This window comes from Hyaena hyaena, unplaced genomic scaffold (genome assembly GCF_003009895.1).
Source record: "Hyaena hyaena isolate Hyena2069 unplaced genomic scaffold, ASM300989v1 scaffold_1187, whole genome shotgun sequence".
Classification (NCBI taxonomy): Eukaryota; Metazoa; Chordata; class Mammalia; order Carnivora; family Hyaenidae; genus Hyaena; species Hyaena hyaena.
In genome coordinates, this window is record NW_024081819.1 from 83,375 (window position 1) to 105,815 (window position 22,441).

The window sequence follows — 22,441 nt, forward strand, 5'->3', positions numbered from 1 at the left end:
CCCGCCCCGGGCCCGCCCCCACGCACTGCCCCCTAGCCCGGCGCGCAGGCCCCCCGCCCCGTCCGCGACTAGTCCTGGCCTTCAGTTCGTCCCCACACCCTCGAGTTAGCCATGGCCGGCCCTGTGGGCCGAGTGGTCCGGCGCTGGTACCCGAAAGCACTGAGCAGGTAAGTGCTGAGCCGGGGTCCAAGGTCGCCCTTGTGACGCCTACGTCCCGAGGGGGTCGCCGCCCGTGGGAGATGCCTTCTCTCTTAACTTGTCCTGAGAGCAACAGGGCTATGCTTTTATGGTTTTCCAAGGACACAGTGGTATCAAGTGTCCTGAAACGTGCGCCGTCTTCCTCAGCTGCGCCCTAAATGGTCGGGATGGAAGCCTCGAGGCCTGAGCTGCGACTCGTGTCCGCGCTCAGCGTGTGCCTCGGGCCACATTCCCGACCGGAGTGCGTCCCACGAAGCCTGAGATCTACACGCTCCCACCCTGGTTGCTTCCGGGTTGCAGAGGTAGTTCGCTAAAATGAGGTCGAACATCTAAAGCACTCTTGGCTTTTCTGCTGAACGCTGTAGAAATGCAAACCCTTATCAACTGTTCGCTTCTTGGAGAATACTTCTTATTATGTTTGATGGTGGGATACACAAACTTGTAAAAACCAAAAAGGTGGGGGGCGCCCAGCTGTTTCAGTTGGTAGAGCATGTCAGTCTTGATCACTGGTCTTGGATTTGAGCCCCATCTTGAGTGGAGAGTTCACTTAAAATCTTAAAAAGAACACGCGCGCGCGCGAAGCTAAGCTGTAAGGAATTTTTAAACAATTCACTGTACTTTAAATAACTGAACACTTGCACGTTTATTTAGGCCTTCTAATGGACATTTTGTTTTCCTTTCATTTTCTGTTTGGAACTTGACAGGTGCCAGATGTAGGATGCAGTTTTCCTCTCCATTTTGGAAAGAAACTAACTCAGTTATTTAATATAAAAATTAGTGAAGACTTATTGAATTACTGATATTTCAGGGTTTGAACATAGGGTTTATACTCTTTGAAAGTTGTAATATTGCAGAAGTGATAATGAGGTTTGGGCTTCACTAACAACTGTATGTTTTAATCATCTCTGATCCAATTAACCTTAACTTTATATGCCAGGGTCATCATTGTGAATACCCATTTTTTGCGTGTGGGCTCACTATTGTGCACTGAAATTTTCTCCTCCCCTCTGCCTGCTAAAAACTTACCTGGTTGTGCTTGCTGTTTCTGCTCTGCTTCTAGCTGGCTCCTTAAACTTCCTGGGGTGAGTATTTAGTTAAGTCTGTTCAGCCCAGTTTCACAGACTAGCATCCACAGCAGTTAGATTTCCCCTAGGTAGTTCCCCTACCTCACTAAGAAGTGGATGGCTCTTTGGATGCCAGCAACAGCTCATTTGTCTTTTTGAACATTTCTTGTATTTTAGCTCATCTCGCCTCCTTCCACCTATGTGTTGAGACACATATTTTGCCGAACAGAAAGAAATGACCCTAGAGTAGTTAATTGTTAATCAATAAGGGCAGACAAGGTTTCTGGCCCACAGGGCACAAAGACCAGATTCTGTTCCCTTGACCTGTTCCAGCTCAGTCTCCCAATTACTTCCGTCTTGCCTGCCCATCAAAAAATTTTGTGGCCATTCAGGTTCTGGCTGTACTTACCAGTATTTAATTTGAATTGCTACAAATACTGTGCTGTATTGTAGCTTCCTTTTCCTTTAAGATGACTACAGTTAGTCTCTGTATTGATTCTCAGGGATCATTTTGAAAGATTGGGGAAGAAGAAATTTGTTTTGCCTTTCAAGATCCTTCTAGCTGGACCAAGAATCAAATGGACATGAGACAGATTAACAGAAAACCAAATTTAGCTTCATACATATGGGGAATACACACTGACATGAATTTCCAAAGATAGGCAGCATGAGGCTTATATGACTTGTATTTTGAAGCTTCCATTCTGAGCTAAGGAGAAGGGGTAAGGGTTATGAGGATACAATGGAGAAGACCCATAGCAGGAAGGTGAGAGGAGATATTGTCCAAACAAAGGTGGTCCTGTTAGGCAAAGTTTCTTAGATAAAGAGGAATCTCTGTGGCTCTCTTATTGCCACAGGCTCTTCCTTCCAATGTAAACTTAGGCACTTGGTGGGGAGGTGGAGAGCTTTTCCTGAATCTGCTGGATTTTGCTTGCTTTTAACTCAAAATATTATTCAGGCCAAAGTGGCCCATCTTGGAACTGCCTGCCCATGGCCCCTATACCACTAACCATTTGCAGCCAGCTTGTAAAGGGGCAGATATAGGGAACATGTTTAAGGAAAAACTTAGCATTTTGGTGTGTAAAGGTTGGAAACCATTAGAAACCAGTGTGCCTGTTTATAGTTCCCTGCAGGTCCCAGCATTTCAGCTGCACATGAGTGAAACAGCAATGAGAGCCAGTCAGAAAGACTTTGAGCATGCGATGAATCAGATGAAACAGTTGAAGGATCCAGGAAATGAAGTGAAGCTAAAACTCTATGCACTTTATAAGCAGGTAAAATGCCTGAGGTCTTTTATCATTTAAAGACATTTTGAGCAGATGGCTTCTCTAATAGATATGCTGTATGTTTTACTAAAATGCATTTCTCATGTTTTTAAGGTTGCTGCCTTGCCTCTACAGCGTGTATACCTAAGAGTTTTTGTATATTACTCTTTGCAGTACTGTTAAGCCAAAATGTAACCCTCAGGATCACTCCAGAGTAAGAGAGACATACAAGAGATAACAACCAAAGAGGTGGACCTTATCTGTCTGCTGATTAGAAAAAAATCAACTGGAAAGATGGGTTTTTTTGAGACCACTGAGGAAATTTGAATATGGATGGAGTATTGGGTGATACCTGGGAGTTATTACTTAAGGGCATCATGGTTATATAAGAAAATGCTAATGTTTTTTAGGAGTGCAGACTAACTATATAGTGAAATAGTATGCGTTCAGGGGTCACTAAAATGGGCACCAAAAAAAAAAAAAGGAAAGAAAAGGATGGACAAAGCAAGTATGGCCAAAAAATGCTAGTTATCGAGTTAGGTTGAATAATGGGAATTTCTTAGAATATTCTACTTTAGTGTATGTTTTAATATTTTTTAATTTTTAAAAATATTTTAAAAATGTTTTTAATGTTTACTTATATTTGAGAGAGAAAATCAGAGACAGAGTGTTAGCAAGGAAGAGTCAGAGAGAGAGGGAGGCACAGAATCTGAAGCAGGCTCCGGGCTCTGAGCTGTCAGCACAGAGCCCGACACAGGGTTCGAACTGGCATTCACAGAGTGTGAGATCATGACCTGAGCTGAAGTCGGATGCTTAACTGACTAAGCCACCCAGGCACCTCTAAATTTTTTTTAATGTTTGTTTATTTTGAGAGAGAGAGAAAGAGCACATGTGTATGTGCAGGGTGGGTGTGGGGGGTAGAGAGAGGGAGACAAATGATCTGAAGCAGGCTCCACATTGTTGAGTGCAGAGCGTGATGTGGGGCTCAAACTCACGAGCCTGAGTTTATGACCTGAGCCGTAGCCAAGAGTCCACTGCCTAACTGACTAAGCCACCCAGGTGCCCCTGTTTGAAAATTTCTATAACAAAAATTTTAAGTTCAGTTTTTAAGTTGTGATGTCTAAAGACTACTTGAGAAGTCAGCTCTTCTGGACTCCTGGGTGTGATCTATTTCCCTCTTCCTGTGATTGGTTTGAGTCTCCCTTACTTTCATATGACTGTGTATAGTGAAGAATTTGACTTAGTTCAGAAAGAAGTGTGGCCTTTGCCCTTGACTTCTGGGATTTAATCCCTAAGCCCTCGAGATAACATGCCTGGTAAGGAGTATCTTTGCCTGGAGACTCAAACGATGTGATTTAGAGTGGGGGCTTCTGGTTATTTAGTGGGGGCAGAGAGAGAGGGAGACCCAGAATCCAAAGCTGGCTCCAGGCTCTGAGCTGTCAGCACAGAGCTGACACAAGGCTTGAACCTATGAAATGTGAGATCATGACCTGAGCCGAAGTCTGACGCCCAACGGACTGAGCCACCCAGGTGCCCCTGCCTTTGTTTTTCAAAGCCTCCTCTTTCCTCTTTCGGCTTATTATGGGAATTTAAAGTTTTTACATGTGGCTATTTAAGTGGAAAGAAGTTGCATGGGATATTTTATTCATCTCAAAACCCTCAGTCCACCTACTCTCAAATAAGTAAAATTTAGTTGTTTTTATGCTTCCTACTTGTATGGCCTTTAGTTAAGCTTCCAAAGGGCGAGTGGCTCTGACAACTCCCATCCTTGCTACCCCAGGTACAGCCCTGTTCAGTTAGCAGAAATCCACCACTGAATGAGTGGTATTTTTTTTTTATGCCTCTGAATGGGTGTGAAAAAATGTGGTCATCAGTATAAAACTAATGGACTACTGGAATTTTTAAAAAAAGTACTTTCCCAGAACCCTTACCTTCCATTATTTTCACATGCAGGCATTTATAACCTATTTTAAAATATAACCTATTTTAGGGACTAATAGCTGATGGCATATCTTATCTCTCCAGTCTTTTTTTTCTGTTGTGTATTTTTAGCAATAGCATCAAAGGGAGGGCAAGGAGAAAGTCAGATGAATTTATGTATCTTCTGAAAGTATTTGGGGAAGAAAGGCACATTCATGCTAGTTGTGCATTCTATGGATCTTAAATATTTGATGCTCCAGTTTGCGTGGACATTTGACTGATAATTGCTTCTCTCCTTTTCACAGGCCACTGAAGGACCTTGTAATACACCCAAACCAGGTGTGTTCGACTTGATCAGTAAGGCCAAATGGGATGCATGGAATGCCCTTGGCAGTCTGCCCAAGGTAAATTTACTTGCTACTTTGCTTTTATTTAACTTGCTATCCTCCTGAAGGAAGTTGGGTGCTTCTCATTATTAAGCCATTGCAGATGGAAGGTATGAGATCTTGATGGGTTCTGTTGCATCAGAACCTTTATTCTTGCTTCATCGCAAGGTGCTGTTTCTTAGCAGCATAAGGTTCTCAAAATATTTACTCATTGACCATGGGCCGAAGTTATTTGTCATCTTCTCTTCAGGAAACTGCGAGGCAGAGCTATGTGGATCTGGTGTCAGGTTTGAGTTCTTCCTCTGACTCCAGCCAAGTGAAGCCTGAAGCAGACAGTAAACAACCAGAATATGAAACCCTGGTGGTAACCTCTGAAGACGGCATCACAAAGATCATGATGAACCGGCCCGACAAAAAGAATGCAATCACCATTAAGGTAACATCACCTGCCCTAGGAATTTATCCTGCCTTTCTGTTCTTCCCCTGTCAGTTTCACTCAAAAATTATAGTGTTTCAGCATCATTCCTCTTTTTGTGATCTCTTGTTTGATTTGGTGTAGGAAGATGAGTCATGGTGGCTACTTCTTCACACGACCAGTTTGGGCAATTGTTATTTCGAATTAGTTGGCTTTGAGTAGGTTCTCCATGGCCCACAAGCACTGCTACTTTCCTAATGATGGAAGCACAAATAAATTAATATAAATGAAATATACATTGATATAAGTGAATGTGCGTAGTGGTCAGTATAGACTGTCCCCAGACTTTGTTCCTGTCACTTAGACTTGAGAGGGAGTACTATTCTAGTTGCATGGGGCTTTATTTTGTACAAGCAGAGGGAGAAAGGAAAGAAGGCCTTCCTCTTAAATACAGCATAACCCAGCTCTGCTTGAAATGAGCTGCTTTATAAGAGCAACTTTGATCTTTGAATCTTTGATTGAACTAGAATGATAATAAAAATAACCACTCCCACCCCTTCCACTTGAAAAAGTTATAGGGAGTTAATTAGATGCTTTGTGCTGAACTGCAAGTAAAATTTGCGAGGGCTCTCTGTAACCTTCTTCATTGGCCTTATCATCTGCATTATAGCAGAAAGGGCACACTAACTTTAAAATAGTCTTAAATAGGGATGCCTGGGTGGCTCAGTCGGTTAAGCGTCCGACTTCAGCTCAGGTCATTATCTCACGGTTTGTGAGTTCAAGCCCTGTATCAGGCTCTGTGCTGACAGCTCAGAGCCTGGAGCCTGCTTCAAATTCTGTGTCTCCCTCTCTCTCTGCCCCTCCCCTGCTCATGCTCTGTCTCTCAGTCTGTCAATAATAAATAAATGTTAAAATTTTTTTTTAATTTAAAATAATCTTAAAAATCCATGAAGTTGGATATGTGCCATTCAGTTAGTAAAACATTTTATTCTCAAAACTTTATTTCCCTTGCCCTTGACTCAATTCTGTATAATCCTGGTGATGGTGATGATAATAGTAAATAGCAGGTACTCTTCACAGAGTGCCTGACGTGTGTCAGCACTTTCCACACAGAGGTTTCTTTAATTCCCATACAGAGCCTACTGCTATTATTATCTAACAATAAAATAATTAGCTTAAGTTGTAACTTGCTCAAATAAGCCAGGAAACCTGAATTGAAACCCTCTGTCTTATAAGATCTGTCTTATAATCCTGGCTTTTACCAGTTACCCTACCATGCTGTGTCATCATAACTGTAATAATATTGGCATTACTTCCTCATTTCCTCCCTCAGTGAATATGATTTCACCTTTACTCATACATTATGTAAAGTCTATCTTTTTTACCAGTGTCTGCGTATGCATAAATATCAGCCCTCTTCATCATTCTCTCTCACCCACATTGATGTCTCATCTAAGGTAGAAATGGCACCAGTGCACTAAAAGCTATAACAACTACATATCCAAGATTTTCAGAGACGTTGCTGATTTGAAATTCTGTTCCATTATCTTTGGCTGCCATTTTAGTGTCCTGAAATCCCAGCCTTTAACACTCATTAATGCTTTCCAGACCGCCTGGGACACTTGGGCTCTTTTTTGAGGTCCCAGCTGAAAAACTGCTTCATGAAACTCTCTCTGGCCACCTACCCTCCCGCCCATGCCAGATGCATCAGTGCTTCCTTGTACTCTTCACCCGTCGTAGTCCTCCCTTCCCCAACCCCCCCCACACCACACCATTAATTCCAAAAGCTCAAGGACCGTGTCTTACTTGCTCACTTTGGGAAAAACTGGATAAATCCCCCCATGTCCATCATAGCACATGGTACCATTATACACACCGAGTAATTGTTAAAAGAGTGAGCATCCGTTCAAGTGTATTGGACTGCCTTTTTGGTTATGTAACTACAACCAACATAAACAGGTGGCACTTTGCAGAGAGCAGGCTTGCAAACTGACTTTAGTCAATCCACCAGGCAATGGTTGTCATTTTCAGAGCTCCTTTCTTTTCCTCGTCTCCCCCTTTCACATAGATGTATGGTGAAATGATACTTGCACTTAAAAGTGCCAGCAAGGATGACTCTGCCATAACTGTTCTAACAGGTAAGACATTTTCTTGGATTTCTTAATAATTAAATTTCTGTTTGGGGGGGATTTCCGACCAGATAGGAAACTGAGTAGATAGCTCTAAGGTCTTTTTCAGTACTGAGATACTCTTAATTCTTTAGTATAGAAAAAACACGATAGGCACAAGATTGGGATCTTTATCATGTAAAAAGGACATACAGACTGGTAAGAGAAGTACTAAGGCCTTCTAGAGAAATTGGTGACTAGAATGAATAGATAATTTGTATGACAAAGACCAGGTAGTAAATACCAAGGAAAAATGCAGCCTCATTAATAATCACAAATACATATCAAAAGATGAGATTCCATTTTGTACTTCCTTAATTAGCAAAATTTTCAATTATACCCCACTTTGACAAGGTTATGGTAGAATAAATGACTTTAATGTCTTGCTGGCAGCAGTGTAAATGGCTGTAAAAAGTGTAAATAGCTAAGGAAAAGGGCATTTTGGCAATATATAAAATGTTCGTATCCCACTTTGTGGAAGTTTATCTTAAGGAAATTATCCAAGAAAAGGTAAAGGTTTGAGGCAAGAAAGATAATCTTCACAGCATTACTTGCAATTGAGAAAATGTTAAAGCATTCTAAGTATGTTACCATAATAGAATAACAAAGTAAATTCTAGAATATCCACTAGACTATTTATTGCATAAGTTGCATAAGCATTAACAATTATAATTGTAAAGACCAACAATATAGAAAATATTTAAGACATAATAAAAAAACAGTAAAAATTATATCAGTTCTGTGATAATCACTGGAAAATATCATGAATGCCCACAAACCTGGACTGATGAGTTGGAAGGGGCACCATGTGCATGTAGGGGGCTTAGGCTCAGGACTCAGGTCTACTTGAGTTCAAATCCTGGCTTCATTCCCCGCTACTTATGGGCGACCTCTGCTTCTGGAATGGAGAAGACTGTGTTTTACTAGCCCTGTTGAATGGTTGAGATGATGACATGAGATCATGCAGGTAAGGGCATGGCACTCAGCAGGCACATGGTAGGTGGGAGCTGTTACTGTTGGCACTGGCAGAAGCAGGAGTGATTTTGCTTTCTTTATTCATTGAAGTTTGTAGAATAAATAATATAGAGATACCACACAGCTCTTCATAAGAAAAGAGGTGGGGAGAGAGAAATCTGATATCTGATTAGAGGAGGTGAGAAGGGAAGAACTAAAGATTGTCCTGGCAGGTCACACATGTACCTAGGTGATTTCGGAGAATGGAACAAAAACAGTAGACTAGAAGTGACATTGGTTTGATGCAGGAGAAGGATGTTTTACGTATATTTATTTTTGTTTTGCTTTATATATTTTCAAATTAACTTTTTTTATAATAGTTTAACATAAGCACATGTTTTTGTTTTTGTTTTTAATCCAGAGAGTATGAAAACACATAACAAAACTAAATCTCACTCTTTGGAACCCCAGCCCTATTCCCTAGAAAATTTTGGTTTGTCTTGATGCCTTCTAGAAACTGTACATATATACGTGTGTGTGTGCGTGTTTTCATTTTTTAAAAACAGAACCAGAAACACAGAATACACACATACTATACCCACCTACCTTTCTTAACAACACATCCTGAAAAACTGTTCTGTCAGCAACCTACACATCTGAGTGTTTCCTTTCGAAGCCACAAACTATTAACATTTTTTTGGATTCCACAACTTATTTCACTATTCCTCTGTTGATGAATATGTAGATTGTACTTAGTCTTTTGCTATTAAAGTGATGTTGCAGTGAATATCCTTAGATGTATGATTTTCAGCTAACATGCAAATATATCTACAGGCTCTATTCCAAATTGCTGATTTAATAATAATGATAATAATAGGTGACATATGTATATATATATATACACTTTCTGTTCTGTTTACCAGGTGCTCTTCTAAGCACTTGGATTCTTTTTAAAGCTTTTTAAAATTTTAACCTTTTCTAAGCTTTCTTCCAACAAACCCAGTGAAGTTAGGTCCTGTAATTACTCAGCTTTTAGAGCTGAGAAAACTGAAAGGTTAAGTTTTGATAAATAGTGCTTTTGCTATATTTATCTTTTATATATGCTTCATATTAGGTTTCTGTTTCCTTTTTATCCAATTGTTATATAATAACAATAGTTCCTTAAATTTCCAGAAAGTTTTTTTTGTTTGTTTCATTGGTTAGTTGCTTTGTGGTTTTCCATTACCTTTATTATTTCCTAGCTTCACTGAATTATAATCAGAAATTATTAGCTTAACTTTTAAAAATTTGTTAAATTTTGTGTACATTACTATATATTGAACTCTCTACCTTGAAGATAAAGAATTGAGAAATGGCCAATTTTTTAAATCCAGAAACTATTCAAAACTAAGCTTATTCTTTTAAGGTGTAGAGCTTAAAATGTATTAGTTAGACTTACCTTTCTAATTTATGTTAGATTTCCCCAGTTCTTTCTTTTCTTCTAATGAATCTTAGACTGAAAAAAGACAATTAAAGGCATCTGTTGACTACTATGTTTTTTTAGTTTCTCCTTAATATCAAAAAATTTTTTTTGCTTTAAAACAAGTTTTTATCAGGGCACCCAGGTGGCTCAGTCAGATGAGCATCCAGCTCTTGATTTCTGCTCAGATCATAATCCCAGGGTCATGGGACTGAACCTTGCATTAGGCTCTGCACTGAGCATGGAACCTACTTGGGGTTCCCTCTCCTCACCCTTCCCTCTCCCTCTCCCCTGCTTGCACTCTCTCTCTAAAATAGGAAAAATAAATAAAACAAATTTTTCTTTTATTGGCACTAGGAGACTTGTGAATAGTTATCCATTATTATAAAATGGTCATCTTTGTCTCATTTAATGGGTTTTGCCTTAAAGTCAATCTTTTCAAATATTAATGCCGTAACAACTGCTTCAGTACTGTTTGCACTTGCCTAACAAACCTTTACCCATCCTTTTAACTATATATCTTTCTGAATTATTTTTTATGGTCTGTGTCCCATGCAGCACATTGTTGGATTTCCCCTTTTGATCCAGTTTGTGTGTGTGTGTGTGTGTGTGTGTGTGTGTAGTTTTTTTTTTTTTTGGTAGAGGTCCATTTACCTGTTTAGATTTATGTATATGGCTGATATGTTATATTTTAGATCTGGCATCTTACATGCCTGGTGTTTATAATGCTTCCTTTGAATGTTATTTTTTACTTCATGGTCTTTTCCTTGATGTGTGTTTTATTTCTCATAGTTTGAATGTTTTATTTTTATGGATTTTAGTAATTGCTTTTATAGCTTTGTCTGATACCCATCTAATCTCTATCTTGTATTATTCCCTTTGGACAGTATCTGTTGGTTGTCCCTGTGAAAGGCTAGGAAGATAGCATGCATTCCCGCAAACCTCTCTTCCTGTACGGTCTGTTAAATAGTGCTCCATTATCTTATAGCATAGAATGTTGCCCCAGGGAATGGTGAGACTACTGTTAATTTTGTTATTAGCCCTTTATGAGATCTTTTTTCCCCCTAGAAGGCCATGGGATACTTTCCCATTGCTTATCACTTTTTCCTAGGACTGTTTAACATATCCTGTTAAACTGATTATTAAGGCCTTGTTTTAAGTTTTCTTTGATAATATCTCTGAATACTTTTGTTTCATTCGATCTATTCTTTTTTGAAAGAAATTCTGTCTGTGGAAATATCTGGTCTGCTGGGACTGTTGTCTTTTATTTTCTCTGAATTCTTAATTCTTGTCTCCTCTTACTTTGCTCGGTAATCTCTTATCTTCAGTTCCCTGGTTGCATTTTTAGCAATTCCTGTCCTCTTTTTTACAGCTTCTAATGGTATCACTTCTTTAGTGGTTATGGTTTTCTCTTTTGCTTTTTTCCTGAACACTCTTAGGTAATTTTCATTTCTTTCTCTTGTCCATCACTTACATTTTGAGTCTGTAGGAAAACTCAGCTATTAATTTATATATGCAATGAGGACCAGCTAACAATGTGTTTGGAAAATAAGTTTTACTACTCAGAATTGTTGAAAACACTACTTATGACACTCTTTGCTCCTAATGGAAATGTGAGAAAAAAATAACAAATTTATTATGTAAAACTACTACTGAAATCAGATATAGCTCTTTGTTTCTCAGCTCCCCAAATGTAACTATCTAAAGCCCTACTATAAAACAAACATATCTTCTGATTTTTCCTTGGGAAACATGTCTTTGAGCCCAGTCCAGAGTGGTCCCTACCTTTTGCTTAGATCCCCACTGTGACCTTTGTATCATTAAATCCAGGGACATTTTTCAGGCCTCATCTGACTTTCCCTCCTCCTTACCCTAGGCTTCAGGGGCGCGGCCTGCCCCTAGCTGCTGGCTCTGATTTCCTTGGTAGGTTCATACTCTGTGTGGCCATCAAATGGGAGGGTTCCTGAAGGTTTACCTCTAGGCACTGTTCGCTTCCTGCTTCTTGCTCTCCCTGGACCCCATATCCATACCCACTATCCAGCAGAAATCTATATGCTGGTGATTTCCCCCATTGGTATCTTTACTTAGGATGTTCCACGGGGCTCCCAACTGGTGTATCCACCTGGCACTTCTTCAGAGGTGTCACCTCTTATATCTCTCTCTCTGGAGCTCTTTTAGTGTCCCAAATCACAGTGAGTGGTTTCACTTCTACCCTTTGTAGAATCCTAACATTCATTATGGATCTTGTCCCTCTCTTACCTCCTGTGTCCAGTCTAACCCCATTTTACTTCATCAGTGTCTCTGGAGTCCATCCTTTTTCCTTTCTGTCTCCTCTGACCTAGTCCAAGCCACCATGGACTCTTGTCTGAACTGAAATAAGCCCCATCTAATCTCTCTGATCCCCTTTTGTCCACCTCTTTCCCATGCCGTGTCCAATCTTACCGCATCCATTAAAAATTCCTGTTCCAAATAAAAATCTTATTCCTCCCCCATTTAAAACTTCTTCAATGGCACCAAGATAATTCAGTGGAGGAAGAAAAATCTCCTGACAAATGGTATCAGATCAACTAGATATCCATATGTGGGGAAATGAACTTCAACCCCATCTTCTACCCTATACAAAAATTAATTAAAAGTTATGTAAGCATAAAACTCACAAACATAAAGCTTCTAGAAGAAAACAGTATCCTTGTAGCCATGGGGTAAGCAGAGATTTCTTAGAACATGAAAAGTGTTAACCATAAACTATTTACAACTTAGACTCATCAAAATTTAAAATATATGTTTATCAAAGTCAGTAGTAAGAAAATAAATATACAGGGGCGCCTGGGTGGCTTAGTCAGTTAAGCGTCCGACTTTCGCTTAGGTCATGATCTCGCGGTTCGTGGGTTCGAGCCCCGCGTCGGGCTCTGTGCTGACTGCCAGCTCAGAGCCTGGAGCCTGTTTCAGTCTGTGACTCCCTCTCTCTCTGACCCTCCCCTGCTCACGCTGTCTCTCTCTCTCTCTCTCCTAGAAATAAATAAAACATTAAAAAAAAAAAAATGAATATACAAGTACCACAGGCTGGGGGGGCATATTTGCATATACAAATTCATGTATACATAAATCTGATAAAGGATTAATATCCAGAATATATAAAGAACTCCTAGAAATTAACAAGAACAGCAGCCAGATTTATAAACTAGATAGGGGTTCCAGGGTGGCTAAGTCCATTAAGCATCTGACACTTGAGTTCCACAGTTTGTGAGATTGAGCCCGTCATCAGGCTCTGCACTGAGCATGGAGTCTGCTTAGGATTCTCTCTCTCCCTCTTTCTCTGCCCCTCCTACACTCACAAATGAGCTCTCTCTCAAAATAAATAAATAAACTTAAAATAATAAAAACATAAAACCAACCTGACAATAAACTATGAAAGAAAATAATAATAATAAAATAAAAAATAGATAAAGACTTGGACACTTCATCAAAGAACACATACAGATTGCCCGTACATGAAAAGGTGCTCAATAACAGTAGCCATCAAAGAAATGCAAATTAGAATCACAGTGGGACTTTCATACATGAGAATGGCTAAAATCCAAAGAACAGACTGTACAAAATATTGGTGATGACGTGAAGCAACTGGAACTCTTACACATCTGATATGAGAACAGTTCAGAAGACTGGCAACTTTTATGGAGTTAAAAACACACCAACTCAGTGGCACACCAATCTACTCCTAGGCAATTACTCAAGATAAATGAAGCGTATATCCACAGAACAATTTGTAATCCAATTTGCAGTAGCTAAAAACAGCACAAATGTGCATCAGCAGATGAATAAACAAATTGTTGACTAGTCACACAATGGAATATTACACAGCAATATAAAGGAATGAAGAACTGATACGACAATATAGGTGAATCTTTAAGACAGTTCAACAAAGAGCACACAGACACAAAAGTGTACACATTATGTGATTCCATTTATAAAAGTTCTAAAATAGGCAAAAATGTTCTGTGGTGATTGAAGTCAGAAAGCGGTTGCGTTGGGGCAGGGTGGGGTAGGGTGAGATGGCTGGAAAGGAGCTTAAGGGAACTTTCTGGGATGGTAGAAATAAGTGTATCTGTTTCAAATGGCTATCACACAGGTATTTGCAGTTAATAAAAATCATTGAACGAAGTGTTTAAAACTGGTATTATTGTGTGTAAATTATACTTTAAAACCAAGCACCACCAATGTGTCTTAGAATAAAAGGCAGAACTTCTTTTTTTTTTTTTTTTAATGTTTTATTTCTAGGAGAGAGAGAGAGACAGCGTGAGCAGGGGAGGGTCAGAGAGAGGGAGTCACAGACTGAAACAGGCTCCAGGCTCTGAGCTGGCAGTCAGTACAGAGCCCGACGCGGGGCTCGAACCCACGAACCGCGAGATCATGACCTAAGCGAAAGTCGGACGCTTAACCGACTAAGCCACCCAAGCGCCCCAAGGCAGAACTTCTTAATGGATCAGCAAAGCATTGCATGGTCCATACTGCCTGCCCTCATCCTACATACATCAGCTCCCCCTCTGACATTTTCTGCTCTGGCACAGTGGTGTTTCTTTCAGCCTATCACGTACACCAGGGTTACCCCCTTCACAGAACCTTGGCACATGCTGTTCCCTCTGTATGAATTCTGCCTTATCCTTCATTTTCTAGCTAAACTTGCTCTTCCTTCAGATCCCAGTTCAGCTATTCCTTCTTTAGGAATGTCCCTCCTCAAGCCTCCTGATTGGAACAGATCCCTTGTTACATACTCTCATGTCATTGTCAAGTACCTCTCCTTGTATCAGAATTACATTACCTACATTTGCTTATATGTGTTTTCAAATCAGTGTTCAGCTTACTCACCAGTCTGTGAAATTAGGACAGGAGCCATAGCTGGTTTACCAGTGCACTTCTGGTGCTTGCTAATAGAGTAGATGCTCAGTAATCACAGAATGAATGGTGAATCTGCTGATTTTATTTATAGGAAATGGTGACTATTACTCCAGTGGGAATGACCTGACTAATTTCACTGACACTGTTCCTGGTGGATTAGAGGAGAAAGCTAAAAACGACGCCATTTTACTGAGGTAAGAGTGATATTTGTGTGATCCCAGAGGGTTCATTCTTGTTCATGAAAGTGGTATTTAGTCGAGCAGAAGTAAGAAAATACTTCTTTGTGTCAGTGTAATTAATGGGGCCCTGGACAAGCATATTTCTCCAAACAGCCTCTGTCAATATGTGGGTATTTATTCTGTCACTTCTGTTACCTGTTCATCCTGCTACTCTATATGAGATTAGATTAGAAAGCATAAAAGTAAACTAAATATGTGAAGAATAAATAAACGTTCTCTAGTATTGAAGCAGAGAGCTACAAACAAATTCTTGTTTGACCAGAGGAATGCATAGTTTCCATGATTGCTAGTAATGGGACATGTGAAGTAGTGTCAGCGTAGAGGACAGGAAGGCTTCTGTCTTCCTAACTCAGTTCCCTCCTAAATTTCTAATTCCCACTGAGTTATAACATTGCAGCATATGCTCCACCAGCCATCCTAGTCTCTTTAAGTCTGCAGCTGGCATACGGCCCTGACCTGGCTGCCCAGAATACATGGTGAACCAAAGTCAAGCTTATGGGACTCACTCCATGAGCATCCATCAAGTGCCATTCAAATGTGTGTCCAGCCTGGCCAGAAAGTTTTTTTCAGACTCATGCTGTCTTGCCTATACTTCAGTAATGCTGCTTTGGAACATTTAAATGTGCTTTCTTATTTCCATTTCTGTAGGAATTTTGTAGGCTGCTTTATAGATTTTCCTAAGCCTCTGATTGCACTGGTAAACGGTCCAGCTGTGGGAATCCCTGTCACCATTCTCGGGCTATTTGATATTGTGTATGCGTCCGACAGGGTAAGTTAGCCCCCAGAAAGGTACAAAGTCAGGAGGGAAAAAACGAGGTCCATTGAACTCTCTTTGATTGTTGCTAGTAGTACATGGTTTATGGTAGAATGGACTAAATTTACATTTTTCCTAAAGAATTACCCTAATGTAATTCAACTTGTGTTATTTATCCTTCATTATTAACTTAGGTTTTCCTAAACACCAGGATTGTTGTGAGCGTTTGTCCCCACTCTTTTGGTTCTTTAGTCTTAATTATGTAACAGTCACTCACCTTTTGATTTTCCCATTAATCTAAAATAGGAATGGCATTTTTGCATGTTACACAAGTGGACCATTTAATACTTTTTTCCCAAGAGAACAAATTCTGGAGTTTAGAATTTTAGAATAGAATTTTTGGATAAGAAGGGACTTTCAAGTACTATCTACCCTCACTCGCTTCTTTGCAGATAAATAAACTGAAGCTCAGTGAAGTTACTTGCCAAAACAGTTCAGCTTTGTGTTCACCATTGAATTGTATTGATTTCACTTTCTGTTCTTACTACAGTGGTGCTATACTTCATAGTAGAACATAAAATTTTGAAAAATCTGGGAAAGCACAAAGGAAAGGGTTCAGTTAAAAAAATCCCTCCTTGTCTTACCACTCAGAGATAACCAGACCCTGGCTGCTGGGACCCTGGGCTCTCTCCAGTTCTGTCATTATGAACAAAGATGTGGTGACCATTTATCTTAGAACTTTTACCCTAGAACTTTTACTGTGTAGCTAATAACCCCTGGTAGGGTTACCAGATTCTTAGAGTAATTTTTGCTTCTGCAGTGGTAAGATTTCCTGATCAACACCTCATGGGGAACATTTAGTTTTTATCACTGAAGAGATTTCTAGTTTAGTTTAGAGGTGTTTTCCCTACTGATAGACAAGACCACATTTTAAGATCCTAACCTCTTGGGTTCATTTTTTACCAAATTCAGTTTGATCAGATTTGGCATGTTGGCAGACCTAATTTTTATTAATAATTTTCCCATGAAAATAGCAAATGAGATTCTAGGTGCTAGGCTGCTTAACCTCTATAGGTGGAAGTTTCTGCCCAAAGGCAGAAATCAATAGCATCTGGTCACATTGTGTGTTAGGGGACTGATTAATCACCAGTCCAGAAGGGGGTGGGGTCAGTAGTTCCTGACATTAACTTGGGGGTCTCATTCTTCAGTACTTAGAGAGCAAATATATCATCCTCTTTGAATATTTCCCTGATTCTCTCTCAGAACTCAAAATGACTATCCTATCCATCATCGTTTTATAGGTTTCTAGGACTTCCATCTTATAGTAATTGAATAGTATAGTAATAGTAATTGAAATCAAAGAAAACACAATGCTAAAAGATTTGCCCCAAAGTAAAATATTTGAGAAATAGCAACCACTGCTAAGAGTTCACCCAACTGAACTAAACCAAGGTTCAATTTCAAATCAGAAAAAGACACAGAAGAAAGAACCTGCAGAGAGGAATTCATTTTATAGGATTTATCTTTATTGGCTTCATAAACAAGTACCATACTAGATGTGGGTCCACATTTACTCATATAATCAAATGCTTCTTTATTATGGGCAGTAGTTAACATTGTCTATTAGCTTCTTTGTCAGCAAATAGTATATTTCCCCTATGAGGTAATAAAAAGATAGAAATCCTAAAAATCATATTTGAGTACTCACCACATACTGGGCATTCTGTTGATGCACACTATACCTACTTACCACTCACAACAGCCCTGTGAGACAGATGCTTTTGTTCCCATTTCACAGACAGGGAAACTGTGGCACAAAGAGGTTAAGAAGCTACCAGCATCACCAAGCAGTCTGATGCTAGAGCCTGACCCTTAATTATATCTACTGCTCTATTTCTGAAAATAGGCTAGATGCTTACTTATAATAATGATTATAAATAAGTTAAATGGTGCCTACTGTCAGCTCCACACATACCTGTTTGTGTCCCTTAAGCTGTGGTTGGTGTTTTCTTTTAATTTCTTGCTTATAGTCCTTAGGCTGTGACTTTGCAGTATAGCTTCTTGAAAAAGTTTTCTTTTGGAGGGAAGGGGATGATAGGTAACATTAGTATTTTAGATTTTTATTTTTGTTTATATGCTGCATACATTATTTATTTATGTCCTCTCACAATATTCATTAAGAAATAGCACCGTATCTTTATCTATACCATGGAATACTACATGGCAATGAGAAACAATGAAATCTGGCCATGTGTAGCTACATGGATGGACCTTGAGGGTGTTATGCTGAGCGAAATAAGTCAGGCAGAGAAGGACAAATATCATATGTGTGCACGTATAGGAGGACTAGGAGGAACTTAACAGAGGACCAATCGGGAGAAGAAGGGGGGAAATGGTGGGGGAAAGGGAGAGAGGCAAACCATGAGAGACTCTTGAATGCTGACAAAAACTGAGGACTGANGAGGAGGGCACTTGTGGGGATGAGCACTGGGTGTTATGTGGAAACTAATTTGACAATAAACTATTTGTAAAAAAAAAAAAAAAAAAAAAAAAGAAATAGCACCGTATCTGATTAGGGGAAATGAAGTGTAAATGTTCTTTGTACATATTGTCAATTATAAATTAATTTCCTTTCATAAAGACTTCTCATTCATCAAGAAATACACAAAATATTTCTTAAATAATTAAAAAATTAAAGATGGCTCTATAGTCTAAATAACCAGTATTGAAGTAGATTCTTAAGTTTAAAGCCAATTTAAAAACCTCTCTGAGGTAAAATCAAGACAGATGACAGACTGAGGAAACAATTTTTCAATTGGCATAATAAAGGCTAATATCCCTAATATATTTTTAAATACATTTATAAAGTGATAGATCAACAACTTAATGTAAAAATGGGCAACAGAGAGGAATATATAGCCTGCAGAAAATGCAGTATAAATGGCTCTTTAAAAACATAGGAGAAAGAGACTATTAGGAAAATCACTTGCAACCAGAATATGTAAAGAGCTATGATTTGATAATAAAAAGACAACCAATCTAACTTAAAAATCATGGGTGAAGTATTAGAATGGTTACTTCATCAAAGAAAATATAAAAAGAGCTAATAAGTACTTGAAAAGATGCTCAACATCATTAGTCTTTAGGGAAATGGAAATTAAAACTGCAAGGCACTACTACACACCTACCAGGATGGTTCAAGGTAAAACAACTGATAATAATAAGGTTTAGCAAGGATATGGAGCAATTGGAACTCACTTACTGCTGGTGGGCATGTTAAATGGTATACCACGGTGGCAAATCTTTTGGCAACTTCTTACAAAGTTTTAAACCACCATTTACCACACAACCCAACAGTTCCACCCCTAGGTATTTACGCAAGAGAATTGAAAACACGTTCATCTAGAGACCTGCATAAAATTATCATTAATAGTCTTATTCATAATAGCCAAAATGCTGGAAATAATACCAGTGGCTTCCGCTGGTAAATGGATACACTAATTATAACATCCATACAATGGAATTCTTGTATTCAGTAATGAGAAGAAGCAAGCTATTAATACATGCTACAGCATGGTAACTCTCAGAAGTCTTAGGCTAAGGATGAAAGGCTACAGTGATTCCATTATATTACATTCTAGAGGAGGCGAATAGAGAGACAGAAAACAGATCAGTGGTCCTTTGGGGATGACAGGAATGGAGGGCACAAAGGAACTCTTTGGGGTGATGGAGATTATTTACACCTTGACATGGTAGTGGCTCATAACTGTACACATGTGTTAAAACTTACCAGCTGCGTATCTGAGAGTGAGCTTTCTGTGTATATAATTCTACAATAAACCTAATTCTAAAACAAGTTACTCAATTAAGTATTGGGAGGATGTAGACAATAATGAAATTTATTTTAAATCACATACAAAAAATAATTTTCTTTCTTTTCTTTTTTCTCCAAATAGGCAACATTTCACACTCCTTTCAGTCACCTAGGCCAAAGTCCAGAAGGATGTTCTTCTTACACTTTTCCGAAGATAATGGGCCCATCCAAGGTAACTTTTGGGAGCCCAAAGAATAAATTGTAATAAGTGACTTCTGTTCCAAAAGTAGCTCTGTACTCTCTCTTCTTTTCCTCAGTAGTACAGACAGGAGAAAAATGAGGCATTTGCTCTCCAACTGTAAAAGTTTCCAATATAGAGGAGCTGGGCTATCGGAAATGGTCTTCTGGTATGAGGGAGAATCAGAAACCCTCCAGAACTCCCCAGACTCAGATCTGCTCTTGCAGCTGGGTGCCCCGCTCATTGTCCACTGTGGCGTTAAGCATTAAAGGACCAGGGCTGTGCCAGCTCAGAGCCCCACCCGATTTCTGTACAGATGAGCGGCAACCCCTGGAAGCTGTAAGATGACACCTTTACTTGGAGAGCCATGGGAGGCGCCCTTCCAGAGCCTCTTCTGGTCACAGCAGCCTCTTCGTCAGTAGTTGTAGTCATGCATTCAGCCTCCTGGAGTGGTTGGGGTCTGCTCAGGTCTGTCACCGTGTCTGTGGAAACCTGGTTGCCCAGGCGCAGTGTGCATGACTGCGGGGTGATCACAACAAGATGGGGGCCTGGAGAGCTGGGGGGTAGGGGAGGCTCACCCATACTCTGAGGCCTGAAAGGGGTGGGGTTGGAGTTGGGCCTGTTTTCATTGACTGCTAGGTTTTTGTTGTAAATACATACTTTTTAAATCTCATTATTCTGTCACATACCCTGAGTGGCTCTACAGATTTTAACTTTGAAAGGCTGGGCAGAATCAACCCTAAGGCTTAGAGTATCCGACTATGAAAATACTACTTTTCCAGAAGCAAAATTGGAAATACAGAGAAGGATATCTGCTTAGGGACCTCAGTTTTGTTAGAAACTGAATATTAATTCGTCCTCACTTTCATTTAGTCGAGTAGAGCTAAGTACTAGTACCTGTGCAGGTAAGGAAACCAGTCAGAGCTAGACCACTGGTAAAATCTCCAGGGAAGGGAAGTTAGAGACTTAGGGTGTTTAAAGTTTGGTTGGTATTCGCTGTGACCATGATTTTCCTTTCTTTGTTTTTTTTTTGTTGTTGTTTTTTGTTTTTTGTTTTTTATAATTGTTACGGTGTATAAAATAAAATATACCCTTTGTGGGTTATCAAGTCAGCATCCGCTTCAGGTCATTTCTGTCCTGGACTCCCTGCTCCATAGATACATCCAGAAGCAAAAATGCCTGCACACCTTCAAGAGAACCTAAGATGGCCTCAGCACAGTTTGCAAGAGCATTGCCTGTGAGGTCTTCAGTTTCTCCCTGAACAAGAAATCCTGGCAGCCTCCAAAGACCACAAGGGACTCTCCCTTTATCTGCTGTTCTGAGGTTCACTGACCTTTTTTTCATTAAGTTAATGCCTTAATCCTGCTTTTCATTTCAGGCAGCAGAGATGCTAATTTTTGGAAAGAAGTTAACCGCCGCAGAGGCATGCGCTCAAGGACTTGTTACAGAAGTGTTTCCTGATAGCACTTTTCAGAAGGAAGTTTGGACCAGGCTGAAAGCATATTCAAAGTTGCCCCCAAATGTTAGTGTCCTTTTTTTTCTTTCTTTTTAATAATAGAAACCATGGAAATAATGTATCTGCCTTAAGAAAATAAGGAATTTAAAACACAAGGCCTATCTTGGTTAGCTTTAAGCACATCTAAATTTGAGGTTAAAAATAACCATAATAATGCTAGAAGCACTGAGTTTTATGAAACTTCTCAATAGGCATTTCATTTCTCTGATATGTATAGGAAGGCAGAGGAGCACTTCTCTCTGGGGATGATAGGCAGTATTTGCTGAACACTCTTATTCTTGAATCCAGGTGAGAAGCCAGAGATAGGTTGACCTTGAGGAGATTCCTACCATGTAGCACTTTCTGGGGAGGACGGAGTTTCATTTTTTTTATAAGTATATTTATTTATTTTGAGAGAGGGAGCTCTCACAGGGGAGGGGCAGAGAGAGAGGGAGAGAGAGAAAGAGAGAAAATCCCAAGAGGGCTCTGTGCTGACAGCGTGGGGCCGGACACGGGACTCAAACCCACCAGCCCATGATGTGATCATGACCTGAGCCGAAACCAAGAGTTGGACGCTTAACCAACTGAGCCACCTGGCTCCTTGCACTTTCATTTTTATATGCAGTTAACTGGTGACTGATCGCTTTGACAGTCTTTCTGCCCAAAATGTGGTCCTGGAACCAAAAACTTTAGTATCTGTCTTGAGCTTTTTACAGATGTGGAATCCCAGGCCTTCTCCCACACCCATCAAGGTCATTCGTATGCACATTAAAGTTTGAAAAGCACTGTCCTACGTTACACATATATCTGAAAGTGTGACAGGATTAAGTGAACAATGGAGAAACAAAAGTCAGAACTATTGGGTACCCTATTACAATGCCTCTTAACCTTATGGTTACTTTTGTGTTTTCAGGCCATGAGAATTTCAAAACAGGTCATCAGGAATGGGGAGAAAGAAAAGCTACATGCTGTTAATGCTGAAGAAAGCAGAATCCTCCAGGAAAGATGGCTGTCAGATGAATGCATGAACGCGATCATGAACTTTTTAACCCGAAAAGCCAAACTGTGATGCCTATCACAGAAACATTAAGCATTTCAGAGGAAGGGATGTGCTCTCATTTGTGATTTCCAATACTTAAACTGAATAAACATTGCCTTTTCTCAGTGCTGAAATAT

The 22,441-nt window shown here is 39.7% G+C and overlaps 2 protein-coding genes across 4 annotated transcripts in view; one reads left to right on the forward strand and one right to left on the reverse strand.

Annotated features, from left to right (window-relative positions):
- The first annotated feature begins 31 nt into the window (after positions 1–31).
- Positions 32–22,438, forward strand: ECI2 (enoyl-CoA delta isomerase 2). The gene is made up of 10 exons (XM_039222747.1): positions 32–167; positions 2,386–2,536; positions 4,753–4,851; positions 5,084–5,269; positions 7,317–7,386; positions 14,817–14,919; positions 15,613–15,733; positions 19,675–19,764; positions 21,149–21,292; positions 22,179–22,438. Exons 1-10 carry the CDS (start codon positions 112–114, stop codon positions 22,332–22,334), a joined length of 1,176 nt encoding a protein of 391 aa, XP_039078678.1. The 5' UTR covers positions 32–111; the 3' UTR covers positions 22,335–22,438.
- The window catches only part of CUNH6orf201 (chromosome unknown C6orf201 homolog), a 30,856-nt gene continuing 13,695 nt past the window's right edge, over positions 5,281–22,441 (reverse strand). The window contains exons 4-7 of one of the 3 annotated variants that reach the window (XR_005526593.1): positions 17,694–17,792; positions 9,809–9,865; positions 8,196–8,314; positions 5,281–5,502 (exon numbers count right to left, since the gene is read on the reverse strand). Coding sequence is in view for 2 of the 3 variants with exons in the window: in XM_039222748.1 (XP_039078679.1) it covers positions 17,354–17,374; positions 17,694–17,792 (120 nt within the window). In the remaining variant the exon portion in view is untranslated. Of the gene's footprint in view, positions 5,503–8,195; positions 8,315–9,808; positions 9,866–17,281; positions 17,375–17,693; positions 17,793–22,441 lie in introns of those variants that run through there. The other 2 variants (XM_039222749.1, XM_039222748.1) reach the window with 2 other exon arrangements.